This window comes from Metopolophium dirhodum, chromosome 2 (assembly GCF_019925205.1).
Source record: "Metopolophium dirhodum isolate CAU chromosome 2, ASM1992520v1, whole genome shotgun sequence".
Taxonomy (NCBI): Eukaryota; Metazoa; Arthropoda; class Insecta; order Hemiptera; family Aphididae; genus Metopolophium; species Metopolophium dirhodum.
The window spans coordinates 15,724,348-15,740,593 of record NC_083561.1 but is presented as its reverse complement, the minus strand read 5'-3'; the positions used below and the strand labels follow the sequence as shown (position 1 = coordinate 15,740,593).

Below are 16,246 nucleotides of genomic sequence, written 5' to 3'. Positions count from 1 at the left end.
GGTTGAGAATAAAAAAAAATCAAGGTTTATCGCGAAAAAAAATCCTTCGCATTGTTGTGCCAAATGGCATATGTGCACGTCAGATATAAAAAGCATGTATCAAGCCCCTTCGTAGTTAATGCCTCATTGGCTGAGTGAACAATATTTTTAAGTCCAAACACACGAAATTATAATATGTAAATATCTTTCCGTTTTATTAAACATTTCAAAACAACAAAATGTTAATTCGTACGCATAATATGTTGTGGCTGAAACAGAAATGCCAAACGCCGTTCGCAAAAATACATTTAATACATTTCAAATAATTATATAATTTAGTATCAACACCGTTTGATACCATTAAAATATATACCATTTAATACGCAACGTCATAACCCATAAACTAATATTTACTATAATGTCTGGTTTAATAGCTCTTTAAATCTTTTAACGTTCGTAGCATAAACATAAAATATATTATAGTGTAATACAAGTGATCCGTGATGTACGATGGATGCATTACATTTTAATTAGCCGTTAAATCTTTCTACAACCCGCAATACATGAGCATTTTAAATGTTATCTATATAATGGTAAAATGAATTGAAAACTTACAATTTTGTTTGTACATATACATATTACATACTTAAAAATACCTACGTAGGTATTAATCGACTAGAGCGGATTTACCTACATAATAGACTTTAAATTGAATAAATTATATAATTTTTTGTTGTTTTTAAAATAAAATATATAATATTATTATAGAATTGAGATGTTATTCTTTTTTCATTTCGAGCTGTTAGTATTTACGAGTTCAAAAAATTTCAATAGTGATTATTTACATTTTTATCACAAAGGAACAAACTTTGGGTTTTTTAATATAACAACTTTTAGCGACTACTACAAAATTATGAACCACGCAGTTCGGACTACATAAAAAAGTCATGTTGTCATGCCCCGCAGAAATGTACATATATTATAGTTACCTATATAGCTGATAGTTGTCTGTCGCATTCTGCTATGGTTTTTTTTACTCTCCCGGCGCGCGTTATATCATTTTAATATATACCGGCGCAAGATTATATGTTTTTAACGTTTATCAAATTTTATGGAGGTAAAACGTCAACTCTACCGCCCAGGCATTAATTAAACTCTACCAGACGTCTCGTAAAAAAAAAAAACGCGTGCGCGTATTAGAGGATTTAGTACATAAAACTTTTGCAGTAAAAATAAAATCTCGCGCGTTTTACGCTTATCGCGAGCTCTGCAAACATATTTTTAACAATATTCACCGCGATTTTAACGCGTGGAGTAGCCCGATGTTCGCGGCGTACTGCATTGCCCCGCAGTTGTTTCGAATAAAAATGTCACGAGACGTCCGTTGTACACATAATATAAAAGCAGTATTATAACTTATATTACAGTCGCTCGCAGACTTGGCTAATTATTTCTTTTTGTGAAACGTCGTAATAAAAACACCAACGTATACCGTCGGAGGGGCGTGGTCGTGGCCGACATGACGTATATACGTATATAATACTACCCGACAAAAAAAGTTCGTTTCGGGCGAACGGATTTTTGGAGAAAATTTGTATAAAACCGGTCGGAAACGTCAAAGGCGGGGAATATGACTTCCCGAAAAAATCTCGACGCGGCCGGACGAAATTATAATAATAAAAACGATTCCTGCAGGACGCGTTTAATAAAAATAATAATAATAATTGCATGCCGACTGATGACGAACGGTAATGTTTTTATAATGATGCGGGACCGTCGTCGGCGAATGCATATATTATTATAATGTACGGCAGAAATGGGTTTTTAAAAGACTGGCGCACAGACCAGATATATTAAATCATTCGTTGAGATCTAAACACACACACACACACACACGACCAATTAAAACGACGTTAAGCCATCGGGTTAGGACATAATAAATCCGTCGTCGAATGATCTATACTATTATAATATTCGTGTATACAATATATTATATTATTATATAGTATCATACCGTATAGAGACGACGATTGCGATGCATCCTCCTCCTCCTCCTCCTCCTCCTCATCCGTACGAAACACTGTTGCAGCGGTATAGCAATGTACCATAACATAAAATTATATTATTAATAATTAATAATATATTATGTGAAACCGACACGTTAAATACGCGATTGCGATCGTAGATCTGAGATCCGTCTCCCACGCAAAAGAAAAACGCTCATAATCGAGTGTCTGGAGATCGTATAATTTGACGATTAAACGTGTAATATAATATTAATATTATCGCGTATAGTGCGTGTGCTATATAGATACATTAAAATAATACAATTTTTTTGTTTTGTTTTGTTTCAGACGACTTTCCGGACGTACAGCGCCATCTCGACCAGGTGAGCAAGACGCATTATTGGGTGTATAACATGTTTAATATAATATAAAATATGCCATTATAATGAATAATATATATTTTATGGCGTCACCAACTCGTTTGTATACGTATAGGAACTCACACGTGCGCGCCCGTTTGAATTTACTTTGAAATTTGTTTTGCGTTTTATTTTACCAGTTTATTTTTTTCTTAACCTGTTTATTTATTTTCGTACCCGCACTTAATAAACTGCAGCGGTAATTCGACTTAAAAGCCAACTAAATAATATAATATAATATGATTATTATTTATTAATAAGAAAAATTAAAATCCTACCACTTTTTATAGGGTACAACTTACTACTGATTATTAACGAACCTTTCCGAGATTGCAAATTATTATACTATTATATATTATGTAATTATTTTTAATTAATAAGAGTATTTAAAACGAGTCCTTTGATGTCACACCAGCTGGTGGTGAAAATATGTTTGTGCAAAATTTGAGGCTTTTCCAAGCAAATCGCATGGGATATACCTATTTGATGATAATGTAAAAAAATTGTACCTATTGGCTATTTTTATTTAACGTTTCTAGCCGGCCCGGTATACATATACACTGCAGGGTGATTAAAGTTGCCTTTATATAATAATATAGTTTTTCGATCTTCTCTCAGAGTTAAATGTTACTATATAACTATATAATATACTTTGAGAGCTCGCGGGTAGGTAAATATTTGTTTTATAATATCAGTACACTAGCACTAAATCATACCGGGGCACAATTACCACTTTGAAAAGTCATTATAAGTAGTTTATAAATCCCGAATAAATAAAAATATTTTATAACCGTACACGGTTGGTTCATCGTGTTGGATGTTTTAATTAGAAGTTATAACACGGTCGACACGGTATTATATCCTTTGAACGCTGGTCGCCGCGATGCCGCCCGCCGTTCGAGGAAAACATGGGGTCGTCTTATATTATTTTTTTTCCCAGAATATATACTCGATGGGAGGGAACATCTGGTGGAATTATGGTTTTTATTATTGACACTGCGTTTTTTCTTTAATTTACTCCATCTGCGAGGTAAAAATTCCACGATGTGTGTGCAGTATATACGGCAGCAGTCAGCAGTGCGTTATGCATATATATAGTGTGTTTGTATAACCTCAGTGTGCACATATAATCTCGCAAACAAAATAATAATAACGATTCGAGTGCGCATAACACACCATCTCTGTACAATAATTCTCAGAAAATCGTTTCCACCACAAAATGCTAAATTCCGCCAATACGTGCGTAGGTACCAGCTACAGTGAGCTAAGTTAGGTAGGCAGGTACCTATCGCATTTATATTATTATATGACATAATAAGTGTCGAGGTAAAACGCGCGTAAGCTGTACCTAATAAAGGGTTAGCGTTTATATAGGTAGCTTATACCACCTATAAAATGCAATATATAATAATAATATACACACAGGTAGAAACTTATATTTATTTTATACTCAGCGGACTCGAACAAACTGCAGAATGCGATTATATTGGCTATAAAACCACAGCAAACAACAACAACAACAACGACGACGAAAACGAGGAAACTAATACATTTATATTGTACGCGATCGTCAAATTTTAACTAACCCAAACAAGGTTTTATGTAGTACATTTTTACGATTTCCAGCTATAATAATAATATATATTATGTAAAAAAAAACTATTGTGTTAGCGTGTGATGTTATGCAACGCGCGCGCGCTGGCGAGTGGAAACGAAATAAAAAAAAACACGTTTGGGATCAACACGCCATTGCGCGTTATAATAACATATCGTGATGCGGGGATAAAGGGAGAAAAAAATTATCAGAACAATTTCGTTTCGTGTATATTATATTATTATGTACATTATCGCGGTATGAACGCACATGTACCCACTGTACAGTAAATACCTACACGATATAATAATAAATATTAAATAACGATAGGTATAACCCGTGTATACGAGTATATTATAATATTATTATATTATATTGTATGCGCTGCGGTATAATTTATATTCCGTTCGGTGGCGGCGGACGCGTAAAACTTTTGTCCGATGCGTTTATTATGGGTATATGATATACACTCCTCGTCGTATATTATAATATCTGTTCTCCGCGCCGATAGGTCGTGTGAGAGAATTTTGAAGAATTGAACTCGCGTCGCGCACACTATATTATAATATATTTATCGTCGTATGTGCTCTATCCACGTTTGTCCGAGTTGTGCGTTTACGGATATATTATATTATACATATTATGTATTATTATTATTATTATTATTATATATGATCTATCGCTGCGAGTTAAATATCACGCACGTCATTTAACATACTTATATATATTTTATATACATACGTACATAGGTATACGTTCGGAACGCGCTCGCACATTATAATAATATTATCATTATCATATATAATATTATGTATAACGAGGTCGCATGCGATGATATATTTTAATACGTACGGGACAACGGAGTCGGTGGCGACAACTGCACAGAAACGCGTACGCCCGGTGAAAATGTATATAATAATAATATATGGGTACCGATATACACATCTATAGCTTGGTGCACATAGACGTCGTGTCGTAGATAAATATATATATATATATATATATATATATATATATATCAGTATATTTATATATAATGTGTTGCAGCGGGAGTTGTGGAAACGAGCATATAATATATTATTATATATATATACATCATACATGCATGCGAGTGTGTAGGCATATATACGAGTATGTATAGGTATCCCAAACACATTTTTTATTTAGTCCGCTGACAGAACAATACCAACTCGAGTATAAATTAATACGTTAGCTAGCTGCTGCGCGTATCGCCGCGATGGAGAGATAATAGTGGACAGTATATATATGCTATGCGTACCACTCGGTCCGTTTCCTTTTTTCGCTTATTCGAAATTTATGTTCTCAATCGGATGTCAGTCGGACGTTTCCAAGGCGCACTGCTGCTATATTTAATACATCTGCGTTTTTCCCTTTTACAATTCAGACGACAGTCTTTCCGTCCGCGTATACACATCATACACCTATATGGGTACCTATAATACACCTGTATAACAATAACAATATAATATACTTGTGTTGCATGCATTGTTCTAACACACAGTATATTATACGGAATGATTCTTTTATCACCAAACTCTAATTTTCTTGGTCATCTCATGGGTTTTTACTTTAATTTTTTTACATAATTTGAAGTCATTATACAACACCATATTTTAGAAAAAAGAAATATATTTCTTACTATTTCTTTTTTTTCGTCATCATATTTAAAGTTGTATCGCTGTTTTAAACAGAAAGTAAATAAATATTAATTTTTTTATATTCCAAAGCAAAATTTTGTCGATGTATAAAAAATTAAAACTAAATTAGGAACCAGTATAGTCAATAAATTATAACTTATAAGCATTTCAATGTTAGATAAGCGAAAACATTTTTTTCAAGAACAGATTACCGAGAAAAAGACTGTTTGGCGTTCAGTTAGTGTTAACTGTTGAAAGAATCACCTTGTATACATTATAATAATTTATAACCGTTCGTTCGGATAACAATATCACGAAAACAATTTCCGTTTCCCTACATATTGCTGTGAAATGTGCATGGTATATGATATTACAACGTCTACATTATTATACGCGTGTAAAATATTACGGTCGTAAACTTTTGGTCTTCTAATATTAATATATATTTCAAAATTACCGTGTGTGTATTAAACTGAAGCCAAAAAACTCAGGATTTATACGATCGAAATTTGGAACGCTAACAACTTTTCACGGTGTATAAACTATATAATATCGACATGATTTTTGTACAACAGCGTAGTATTTATATAATATTACAATATATTGTATGTGTATGTAACTCACAACCAATACAATGTAGGTACCTAGTTTATATAATGATATTTGTAGCAATATACCTAGTACCATCGCCTACAGGCTACGACCATCGTTGTATATTATAACGGCTATTACGGGCTTGAGTACGGAACAATAACTTTTAACTAAAATAATATCATGTACTTGCTCAAAAATTTATTAATAACATAAAAAGCTTTTTCATTAACTTTTCGACAAATAATTTATGTAAAACGCGCTCCAGTACATGTTTATATTTTTTTGTTATACTCGCACGTTTTTATATAGGTAATGCAAATATTTTCTTATATAATAATATAATACGGTAATTTACTCTACAAATTTAAAAGTTTTTTTTCAACATAATATATACTATATACTATATAGTATATTGGTATTGTATTAATAATTTCAACGGATAATATACTTAACGAACGTACTATGATATTGACATTAATTAATTCGTTGTCAATATATTATTTATATATACGTATATATTATTTAACGTCGTTATTTCATTAAATAATTAATTATAACCGAGTATAAATCATTTTTTTTCTGTTTCGGAAATATTTTAATTTACACCTCATTAAATATTACGATCGTAAAAGAAAAGTAATTTTGTGTGTAACTTACAACTCGCGTTAAATATAAAACGTGTTTTGATGGGAATAATAATATAGTCATTATACTTTAAATGAATTAACTGCTGCAGTCTCTTAAACATATCTGGTTTATTATTTAAGTACCTTTATTTATTATTTACTTAAGAGTAAAGATTATTTAAATATTGGTTCTTTTCCAATATTAAATTCTTGTACGTTAACTTGTTGATTTCTGTCTATAATATATTAACTTTATTCAGAAGGTATTCATATTTTTTGTTTTATTTGGGCGGTGCATATAGTTATACCGTGTATATCAATGTGAACATTATTTTTGAAAAAAAAATACTCCAAATTCAACTCTGGGGTATAAAATATATTATTTTAATAAATACTACTTTTTACAGTATCTACGCAAATAAATGACGCAAGCTCGGCCAGCTTTTTATTCTACCTCCGTCATATTATATTATAATATTAAATATAATAATATATGTACGCGTATTTCTGCAGTACCTACGTGTGATGTACGCTAAAACGGAGAGAGGATTTTAAAAAACGAATACTTCATAAATATAAAACGATATCATAATATTATACGAATATATAGTACCTGGTATGGCTGTACATGACGTTGCACCAAAACTCACGTTTATGCGTAGTGCGTACATTGTTTACACATATATATTATAGTGTGCTGTAAAAGGAAAAATACGAACATTTAAACACCACAGTAAATACGAAATAAACATAATCGTAAAACAAGACTCGTAACGTAATTTCGTTAAAAAAAAATACAATATACAATATAATAAAATGTTAATTTGCAGGTTTTCGGGGCTGCACGTGTAATACAGGGGGCGTGGGGGGGACCCCGTATGAATAATTTCGTAGGTTTAACGCTTATTAGGAGGTCGAGCGCGTGGCTAAATCGCATTTCTTGCTGTTTTTTAAAGAATGTACAAATATATAATATTATATATTTTCGAACACAATAAAACTTATAGGATATGAATGTTGACAATTTTTGCGTTACTTTTTTCCAATCATCCATATACATAAAATACGTTTCATCGAACCCAAACGAGTAGACGTCTAAATTTTTTTTCTTATTATTTGACTGTTATTATTTTCTTTTGGTTTTTTGTACCTTGCGGGCATATTATATATTATGTTAGATATATATAATATACATTATTTGGACTGTTATACCCAATAATAATATCAGGTGTACACACATAGTAATTATATGTCGTTATTTTGTTGTTGTGCAGAATGTTTGGTGTCGTTCGATCCGCCCACGGACCGGGTGCACCACCATCACCACCATCAGCAGTTGCACCACCACCAGCGGCAAATCGCCCAGATAGCGGCGGGGGACCACCACCACCTGAACCACTTGAACCACATGAACCATCTGAACAACCAGCTGAACAACCGTCGCGCCGGCCCAATCGTCCGGCGGTCTGGCGGCCCGGACGGCACGTCGTCCATCAAGCACACCGGACCGGGACGGCCGTCGGGTGGCGGCGGCGTCCGTAACGGCATCGGCGGTGGCGGTGGTGGGGGCGGGGGAGTCGGCGGGGGCCTCATCGGGGGCAGGATCGGCGGGGGTGACGACGGCGGTGTCGGCGGCGGCGGCGTCGGGCATCAGCTGTCCGTGAACCCGGGCGATTGGTTCCGGTGGTTCCGTCGGAAACGCGGCGCCGTGCTGCCGCCGGACGCCGTTCCGTCCAATCAGAACGCCGTCCGGGCCAACCATTACACGGTCGAAGAAGCGGCCGCTGCCATACCGGTGGTAGTGTACGCGTCCGTCATCGGTACAGGCCAGGATGACGGGCCGCACAACATGTCACCGCCGCCGCTGTCGGCCGCCGACGACGTGCTGTACACCGAGCTGGACCGGGTGCCGACGCCCGCTTACCACAACGCCGGTTACGCGTTCGACCAGCACAGCAGCGCCTACTACTCGGACATGTACGAGCCAATCGACCCCTATCACAATCATCATAACCATCAGCGGCAGAACTCGCTGCCGTCCGACTACGTCTGATATTACGCCCGGCACGCGCCGCCCGCGACTCGCCGCCGCCGCCGCAGCCGACGACGACGATCGCACGCCGCCGCACTGCCGGTCTCGGTGCCAACGGTTTCGCGCGTGTACCGTGAAATATTAAAATAGGTGAGTTGTTGTCTTGTGTAATATATTATAGGTCATATAGTGTTAAGGGTAGGTGTACGCTGCAGTGTTGGTCATGTGTGCCCCCTCGGGCCCCTCGAAATCTGTATAGATCCACTCGTGTATTTTTGGTATAATATATAGGTACCATCATAATATATAATATACTATAGGTTGGGCTAGGTATAATATCTACCTATACGAAATAATACATGTACAGAGGTGACCTGCTATATGGTTTATTTTTTCCTACCTTTGGAAGTTTTAAATTAAAAAATATATTCATAATCGTTTAGGACGCGGGCGGCGACGCGTTATCCCTTCCACGCATCTCGGCCGTAAACGTCTATTTTTTTTTCTGTATAAATATCGTTATCTGAGTTTGGAAAAAACAAACACTCGGGGGGCAAACGGAAATTTTCGACCTACGACTTTTTTTTTTCCCCGTAATATATATCACAACCAGCTCCGACATGTGGAAATTGAAAAAAAAAAAACTCTACACAATATTATAATATTTTGTTCGCCCTTACACGCGTTATTATTGTATACTGAATATATACCGAGCGACGCGGGCGACGATGACGGAATTGATAACGTGTGTGTATATTATATACATCCGAGGTGCATACCCACATAATATAATCTACATATTATATATTTATACGTATAAAGTTCATACGTGGTTTTTGTTTGAAAGGATTAATCGGGACAAACATTGACGTTATATAACTTATATATACAACCGGAGTATGAGCGGGATAGATAACGACTGCAATTGATATACCTCTCCTACTATAATATGTAGATATAATGCCTCGGCGGTTACTACTATATATATATAATATATATGTATAAAAAAAAATGAAAAACTATAGACATTTTATTTTCCATATATAATATGTGCGTGCGCGGTACGTCCCGTTATTCGATTGTCGTGCGGGTGTACATTATATACATATATAGGTACGTCATAATAATATGACGGTAAACACAAAGTTCTGCGGATTAATAGAATAATATTTTGCTTTTTACCGATCTACTAAAATTATAACCTGCAAAAAATACAATTAATTGCGATATACATTTTTTAAGATAGTAATAAGTGGCCCGGGCACTATATATTATACAATTTAGGTTTAATGACAAAAGTGGAGTTTATGCAGGATTTGGATGAGTAACATCGGAATATGTTTTTAAAAATATTTTTAAATGTTTTATTAATTTACCTATATAAAGTATATAGATATGTTAAAAAAATATTTATCATTTTAACAATAATACTAATTTACATATTTTAAAACAGTGTTTATACTCTCTATATACTTACGTGGATTATTCAATTGATACCGTCAATAAAGTTTCATGTCGTAATATTTGGAATTATATACGTTATTCTTCGGCTCAAATAGCTTATAACTCAAAAAAAGATATTGGATTCCACATTATGTAATGGTTATTGACGCGTACCTAAATATTCAACACAAACAATTTTTGTTTAAAATATTTTTATAAACATTGATATTTTGAATTTTCAAATATTTGTGTATAGTAGTTATATAGGTATATTGCAACTTGACGTTGTTCGTAGTATTATTAAATAATAATTGTATTGATTAGGTGTTCAAATTATAAAAAAATGAGTTATTATGATTACGTAGCAGACGATATTAGATTGTGAGAAATATAACAGTTTTTATGGAATATATACCTACGTGTTATTTGAAAATAGAAATGTGAAATATAAATGTCTATATAATCATAAGGATTTATTTTTTACGAACGCAACATATTATATTTATAAAAAAAATCTTTGAATTTCAATTCAACGTATACCAAATAAATATGACTCAGTGAAAAAAAATATATTATGTACCCCGTGGTGTATTTCTAAGAAAAATAGCTAAAAACACATAATGGATGTTGCAAAACCCAATAACACAAATTGCGTATCGATTGGGGGAAAAAATAAAAGTTATCTACGTGTTTTGGTGACAAAGTCGAATCGAAAAGACTAAAAAAAAGGCTTGCAATATAGTTATGTATATGTTTTCAATATAGATATGGTAGGTATATGTTCTGTTGCAAAACATATATTTTATATTCACGTTGATTTGTTTTTGTATGCTTTTAAAAATTTCTAGCATGTTATACCCATAACGAATATAATAAATTATGATTTCAAGTAGTTGAAAAAATCTTATTTGTAAATCGTTTATCTATATATAATATTATTAAAATAATAATATATACGCTCCGTATAATTATTAAATACCCACATTATATTTGATGTCCGTTGAGCAATGTGAAATTTGCAACGATATGCACATACCTATATACAAAAAAAAAATGAAATTATTTAATACGGAAATAAATAAAAATTATTATATCATTGAAAAAGGGGTCGTGGATTAAAATATTATGTTTATTGGACTACGCGCCGCGAATATTCCCTTCGACACGTCCTGCTAGGATAACAGTTGGCCGGAGTAATATGATATTAATTTAAACGGTATATCAAGTACTTGCACAGCACACACGTGACACACACACGTTATATAGAATAATTATTGTCGAGCGTTTTGGACGCTTTTCGGTCGCCCGCATGTTACCTAAGCACATTTTTCAATTGAACGCCATCCAAAATATTGTAAGTGCATTATATTATTATTCCAGAGTGTTATTAACGGTGTCAATTAATAGAAAAAAAAAACGTATGCGTGAGGGTTGTCGATGCCTGCAGCACACGTTAGCTGTTAGCATTGCCCGTGGGGCTTTATCTCATTTGATTTTTTTCAAGCGACTTAAGTAAACAGAATGCACTCACGTGACTATCGTATTACAAACGGATCATCGAACACCCTATAATTGAACCTAACAATATTTGTGGGTGCATATACGATTCGGTGTGAAATCAGCGAACTTTTCTAGGTGTAATTGATTTTGGTGCATTCATACAGAATACCTAAATATAATTATAACTATGTATACATAGACATTTGTCAGCTCGTAATCGTACTTCATATTATACGCGTACTTTAATGGTATATAGTTGTTGAGTGTGTGTTGAGCGAAATTCGAGCGATGGTCAGATACAAAAGAGAAAATAAAAGCTGGTATGCTGTTAGTGGTGACTGCTGACGGTGTTGAGAAATATTGAGTAGGTAGTATAATTGTTCATTGTTATATTAAACAGCACAAATATGAATTTTTTATCCGGATATGTCTTTGAAACCAATATTTACCAACTCATATTCTAGTACGTAAGTTTATCTTGGTGGAAATTTGATCAGGAAAAATAACTATTTATTGCATTAATGTCTTGTGGTCTACCGTCTTCACACAAAAATGTTCAAGTCTATATATTTTAGCCGTTATACGGTATATCTAATCCTATTATACATTTATACGTATAACGCATATTGGGGCTTTAAAATTTAATTTTTGTACAAATATTATACACCTTTAAGGTTACACACATTATTAATTATATCAAACATATTAACACCGAATAATATAAGTCTGTGTTTTAAAATATAATAGCACATATTTTGTATACTGAAAAACTGTCTAGTAAAATTATGCAGATTAAAAAGACGGTAACTTTATCGCCATAATACTTTTAATCGTTTGTTTTTAAGGGTCAAAACGCGTCACCGACACTGTGCTCAATTTCACCATATAATATACAATATATTATATTGACATAATATTATTATTATAGGTAGTCGAAAATGTAAAACGCTCCCGATTGTATTACACCGATTATTATATATAGGTATAACCTACTAGATATAGATCTCGCGAGCGAAAAATTAAAGCGTGCGTCAGAAAACGAATTAAAGAAAAAAATGCGAATTTACATAACATAATATTTTAATACCTAATAGCCTATGTATATGTATACGTTTCACGCCCGACGGATACGTGTGGGAACAGTCACCGGCTAGCCGTTTATATACCTACTCTGCAATATACGCGCACACAGTCGGCTGTACATTATATCTCGTTTCGTCTGCGCTTGTACATCACATTCGAGAGATTAATTACCCGAAATTATTCACCTAGTCACACGACCGACGTGAAATTTTATTTATTTTTTAATTAAAAAAAAAAATAAAAATAAAACTCTAGACACTCTGCGGGTCGCCTCGTATAGAACAAAACATATTAATTTTCCACCGCGTTATATATTATGTACGCATAATATGCTTATCGGAAAGATACCATATGCGAGGAAAATATGTAAATTTCCTGGCAATATTTCGTCGGATATAATATGATATATACACCCGCGCCAGACACGCCGTGCCACTTTATATATATTATTATATATATATATTACTGTCGAGTTGGTTGTGTATATATATCACATTATACATAATACGTTATTGTTTAATAGTATATACCTATAATATTAAATTATAAGCGTACGGCGTTAGCCCTCGGGGATAAAGTATAGTATGCCATTTTCCAAAAAAACGAAAAACAATATCCACGATTAATAAAATATAAGGATCGTTAATTAGATTATAAATGAATGGGTAATATATTAGGGTTGCCAGGTTTTCATAATTAAGAATACGACACTAAACAAAATAATAAGCGTCTTTTCTGTTCAATAGCTGAAACTTCTAACATTTTCTAGGAAAATACCTTAAATGACTGAATTATAGCAATTGGCCGGATCTTTATTGGGAGAGAAGTGAATATGTTTTAACATTTGTATTCAAAATCATATCTTTTGTAACCCTCCTTTCCTTTTCCAAAGACCAGAGTGATTTTTTGTTGAATGCCCACATGAGAAAAATGTATTTTTGAGTAATTTTATTATTACAAATTACAAAAATAATATATTTTACACCAACCAGCGTTTTTATACCCGATAAGACTAGATTTAAAAACCAACAAGTATAGCCATATAGAAAATATAATCTCTTATGGGACTTGTCCCAAACAGAGATATCAGAACAACAGGAAAAATAGCTTTGAAAAGGCCGTAAAGTACCTACGACTTTGCGCATTCGACCTTTTTCATAATATTGCTGTGCTTGTTTCGGCGGCACTATGATGTATAAAATATAACGTATATTTATTTAGTTTTTAGAGTGAAATATATATGTTATACGTAGGTACTTACGTTTGCGCGTAAATATGTTGCGATGTTGCCAGTTTAAGCTTTTTTTCCTGTCACTTAGCCGATGAGTTTTTTCACAACAAGTCTATAGATATTTGGGGCGAAGCGAACCGGAGGCATTGTGCCGGCAGAATTATAACCTACGCGAAATACATTCGTTTTTTATGCGTATTTAACGAGCTCAATCGTATAATATACTATATACACACGCGATACCATCTAGTCACACAGCATAGGGAATAGAAAATCAAAGGTTCCCGCGCGCTATTTTACAAAAAACGCGCAATCGTAGGTAATCTCTAAGAAAATATACGGTAATACAAGTATGGTAACTCGCGCTGCAATCGCACACCCAAAAGAGGACATTATAATACATAATATTTTGTACGGGACGTCCGGTAACCATATTATAATTAGATGTAAAAAAAAAAAACATTAAGGTTACAAGAAAATATCGTCTGAATACAGTGTGGTACATTATGTGCTAAACAGTAATAATAGTATGGTAGGCATAGAAAACAAATGTGCGAAGCGCACGCATAGGCGCGATTTCACGAATCGACGATTCGACAATATTTACGTATATAATAAATACCTACCCACCTGTTATAAATTAGCGAAATAAATCCAAACGGTCGTATATAGTAAAATATGTTTTCGTGTTGTATAATAGTTGACGAGTTCGTAATAACTAACAATGTTATATATATTTTTATTTTCAGAACTAGTCGCTGCGCACGTCTATGGAAAAATGGAAAACGCTGTATTATGGCCCTGCACCGCGACGATGCACCAATGCACAAATGCACTATACGCAACGACGTCATCAACTGCCATCGATTGCGGCCGTATCGTACTATAATATTCGAATTTGTGATATCAATCGTACAGCTGATATCGACCCATTTCAGCGCCGATGACGATCAGATGACGCACCGCGATTACCAAAAACTACCACTACACACGGCTGTCGAATATTTAATATTATCACGTTAGCGAAAATCACATCATGTCGGACGTTTTAAGATGATTATTATTGTCATCATCATCATTATTATTATTATTATTATTATTATTATTGTTTAGTGCAAACCTAAAGTTATTATTTTTCTTTTTAATCTTACGTTTAAGTGTAATTATAGACTTTTTTTGCATAAGTGTTTTAATTAGTTGTTGATTGTTTATATATACCTACATAATATTTCCAGTGATAATAATTAAGTGTATATAGTACCTATATTATGTAATATATATAATATTATTATTGTTTAATAACGAACACAGTGTAGCGCCCGCGACTTAAATGCTAATAACTTAATGTGTATATAATGATACGTTTGCGTTCAACTCTCACCGAAACGACGATCTTTAATGTAATATTACAATGTATATATAATATAATATCGTCGTACGCGCATAATTAGTCACGAATGTTATTTTTTTACGTGCATATATTTATTAAAAAATAATATGTGTATAGATTATGTACAAAAATGAAATATGGTTAGTCTTTGTTTTATCTCTATTTATCTCAGCTATATACTTGTTTCTATCTTTCAATCCCTCGGTCTCACACCCCTCTAATTTTTCTCTCCTTCCTCTCTCTCTCTCTCTTACTCTTTCACTATTTTTTTTCTCTCTTTCTCATTTGCTCATATTATCTTGTTTTTGCGATTTTATATACTATTAATATGTTATTGTATTAATAACATAATATTTGTGTAAACTGCAGAAAAATAAAACAAATATTTTGAATTATATTGTCTGTCAGCGTTTACCTCAAACGACTAAAACCTTTGAATATTATAAAATATAGTAATCAATATGTTCGTTTACAAAAGATATATGATTTTTTGACAGATTCTAGATTTTTATTTGAACCTATAATAAGTACAGTACGAATTTTAAACACTTTAACAGCTCATTATAATACTTGAACCGAGATAATTATTTAACAAAAAATTGATTAGAGTGGTGCATCCTAATGATCAAATCACAATCCGCCTTGCCCGTTCGTGTTTCGCCGATCGGCCGGTGTACAGTAATATATTATA

The 16,246-nt window shown here is 33.5% G+C and overlaps 1 protein-coding gene across 2 annotated transcripts in view; it reads left to right on the top strand.

Moving 5' to 3' along the window:
- Positions 1-15,950, top strand: part of LOC132938326 (uncharacterized) — a 75,880-nt gene extending 59,930 nt beyond the window's left edge. For both annotated transcript variants that reach the window (XM_061005100.1, XM_061005099.1), the window contains 3 exons: positions 2,334-2,368; positions 8,151-9,058; positions 14,915-15,950. In XM_061005100.1, the coding sequence (XP_060861083.1) occupies positions 2,334-2,368; positions 8,151-8,929 (814 nt within the window). In that variant the 3' untranslated portion in view covers positions 8,930-9,058; positions 14,915-15,950. The remainder of the gene's footprint in view (positions 1-2,333; positions 2,369-8,150; positions 9,059-14,914) is intronic.
- Positions 15,951-16,246: the final 296 nt, after the last annotated feature.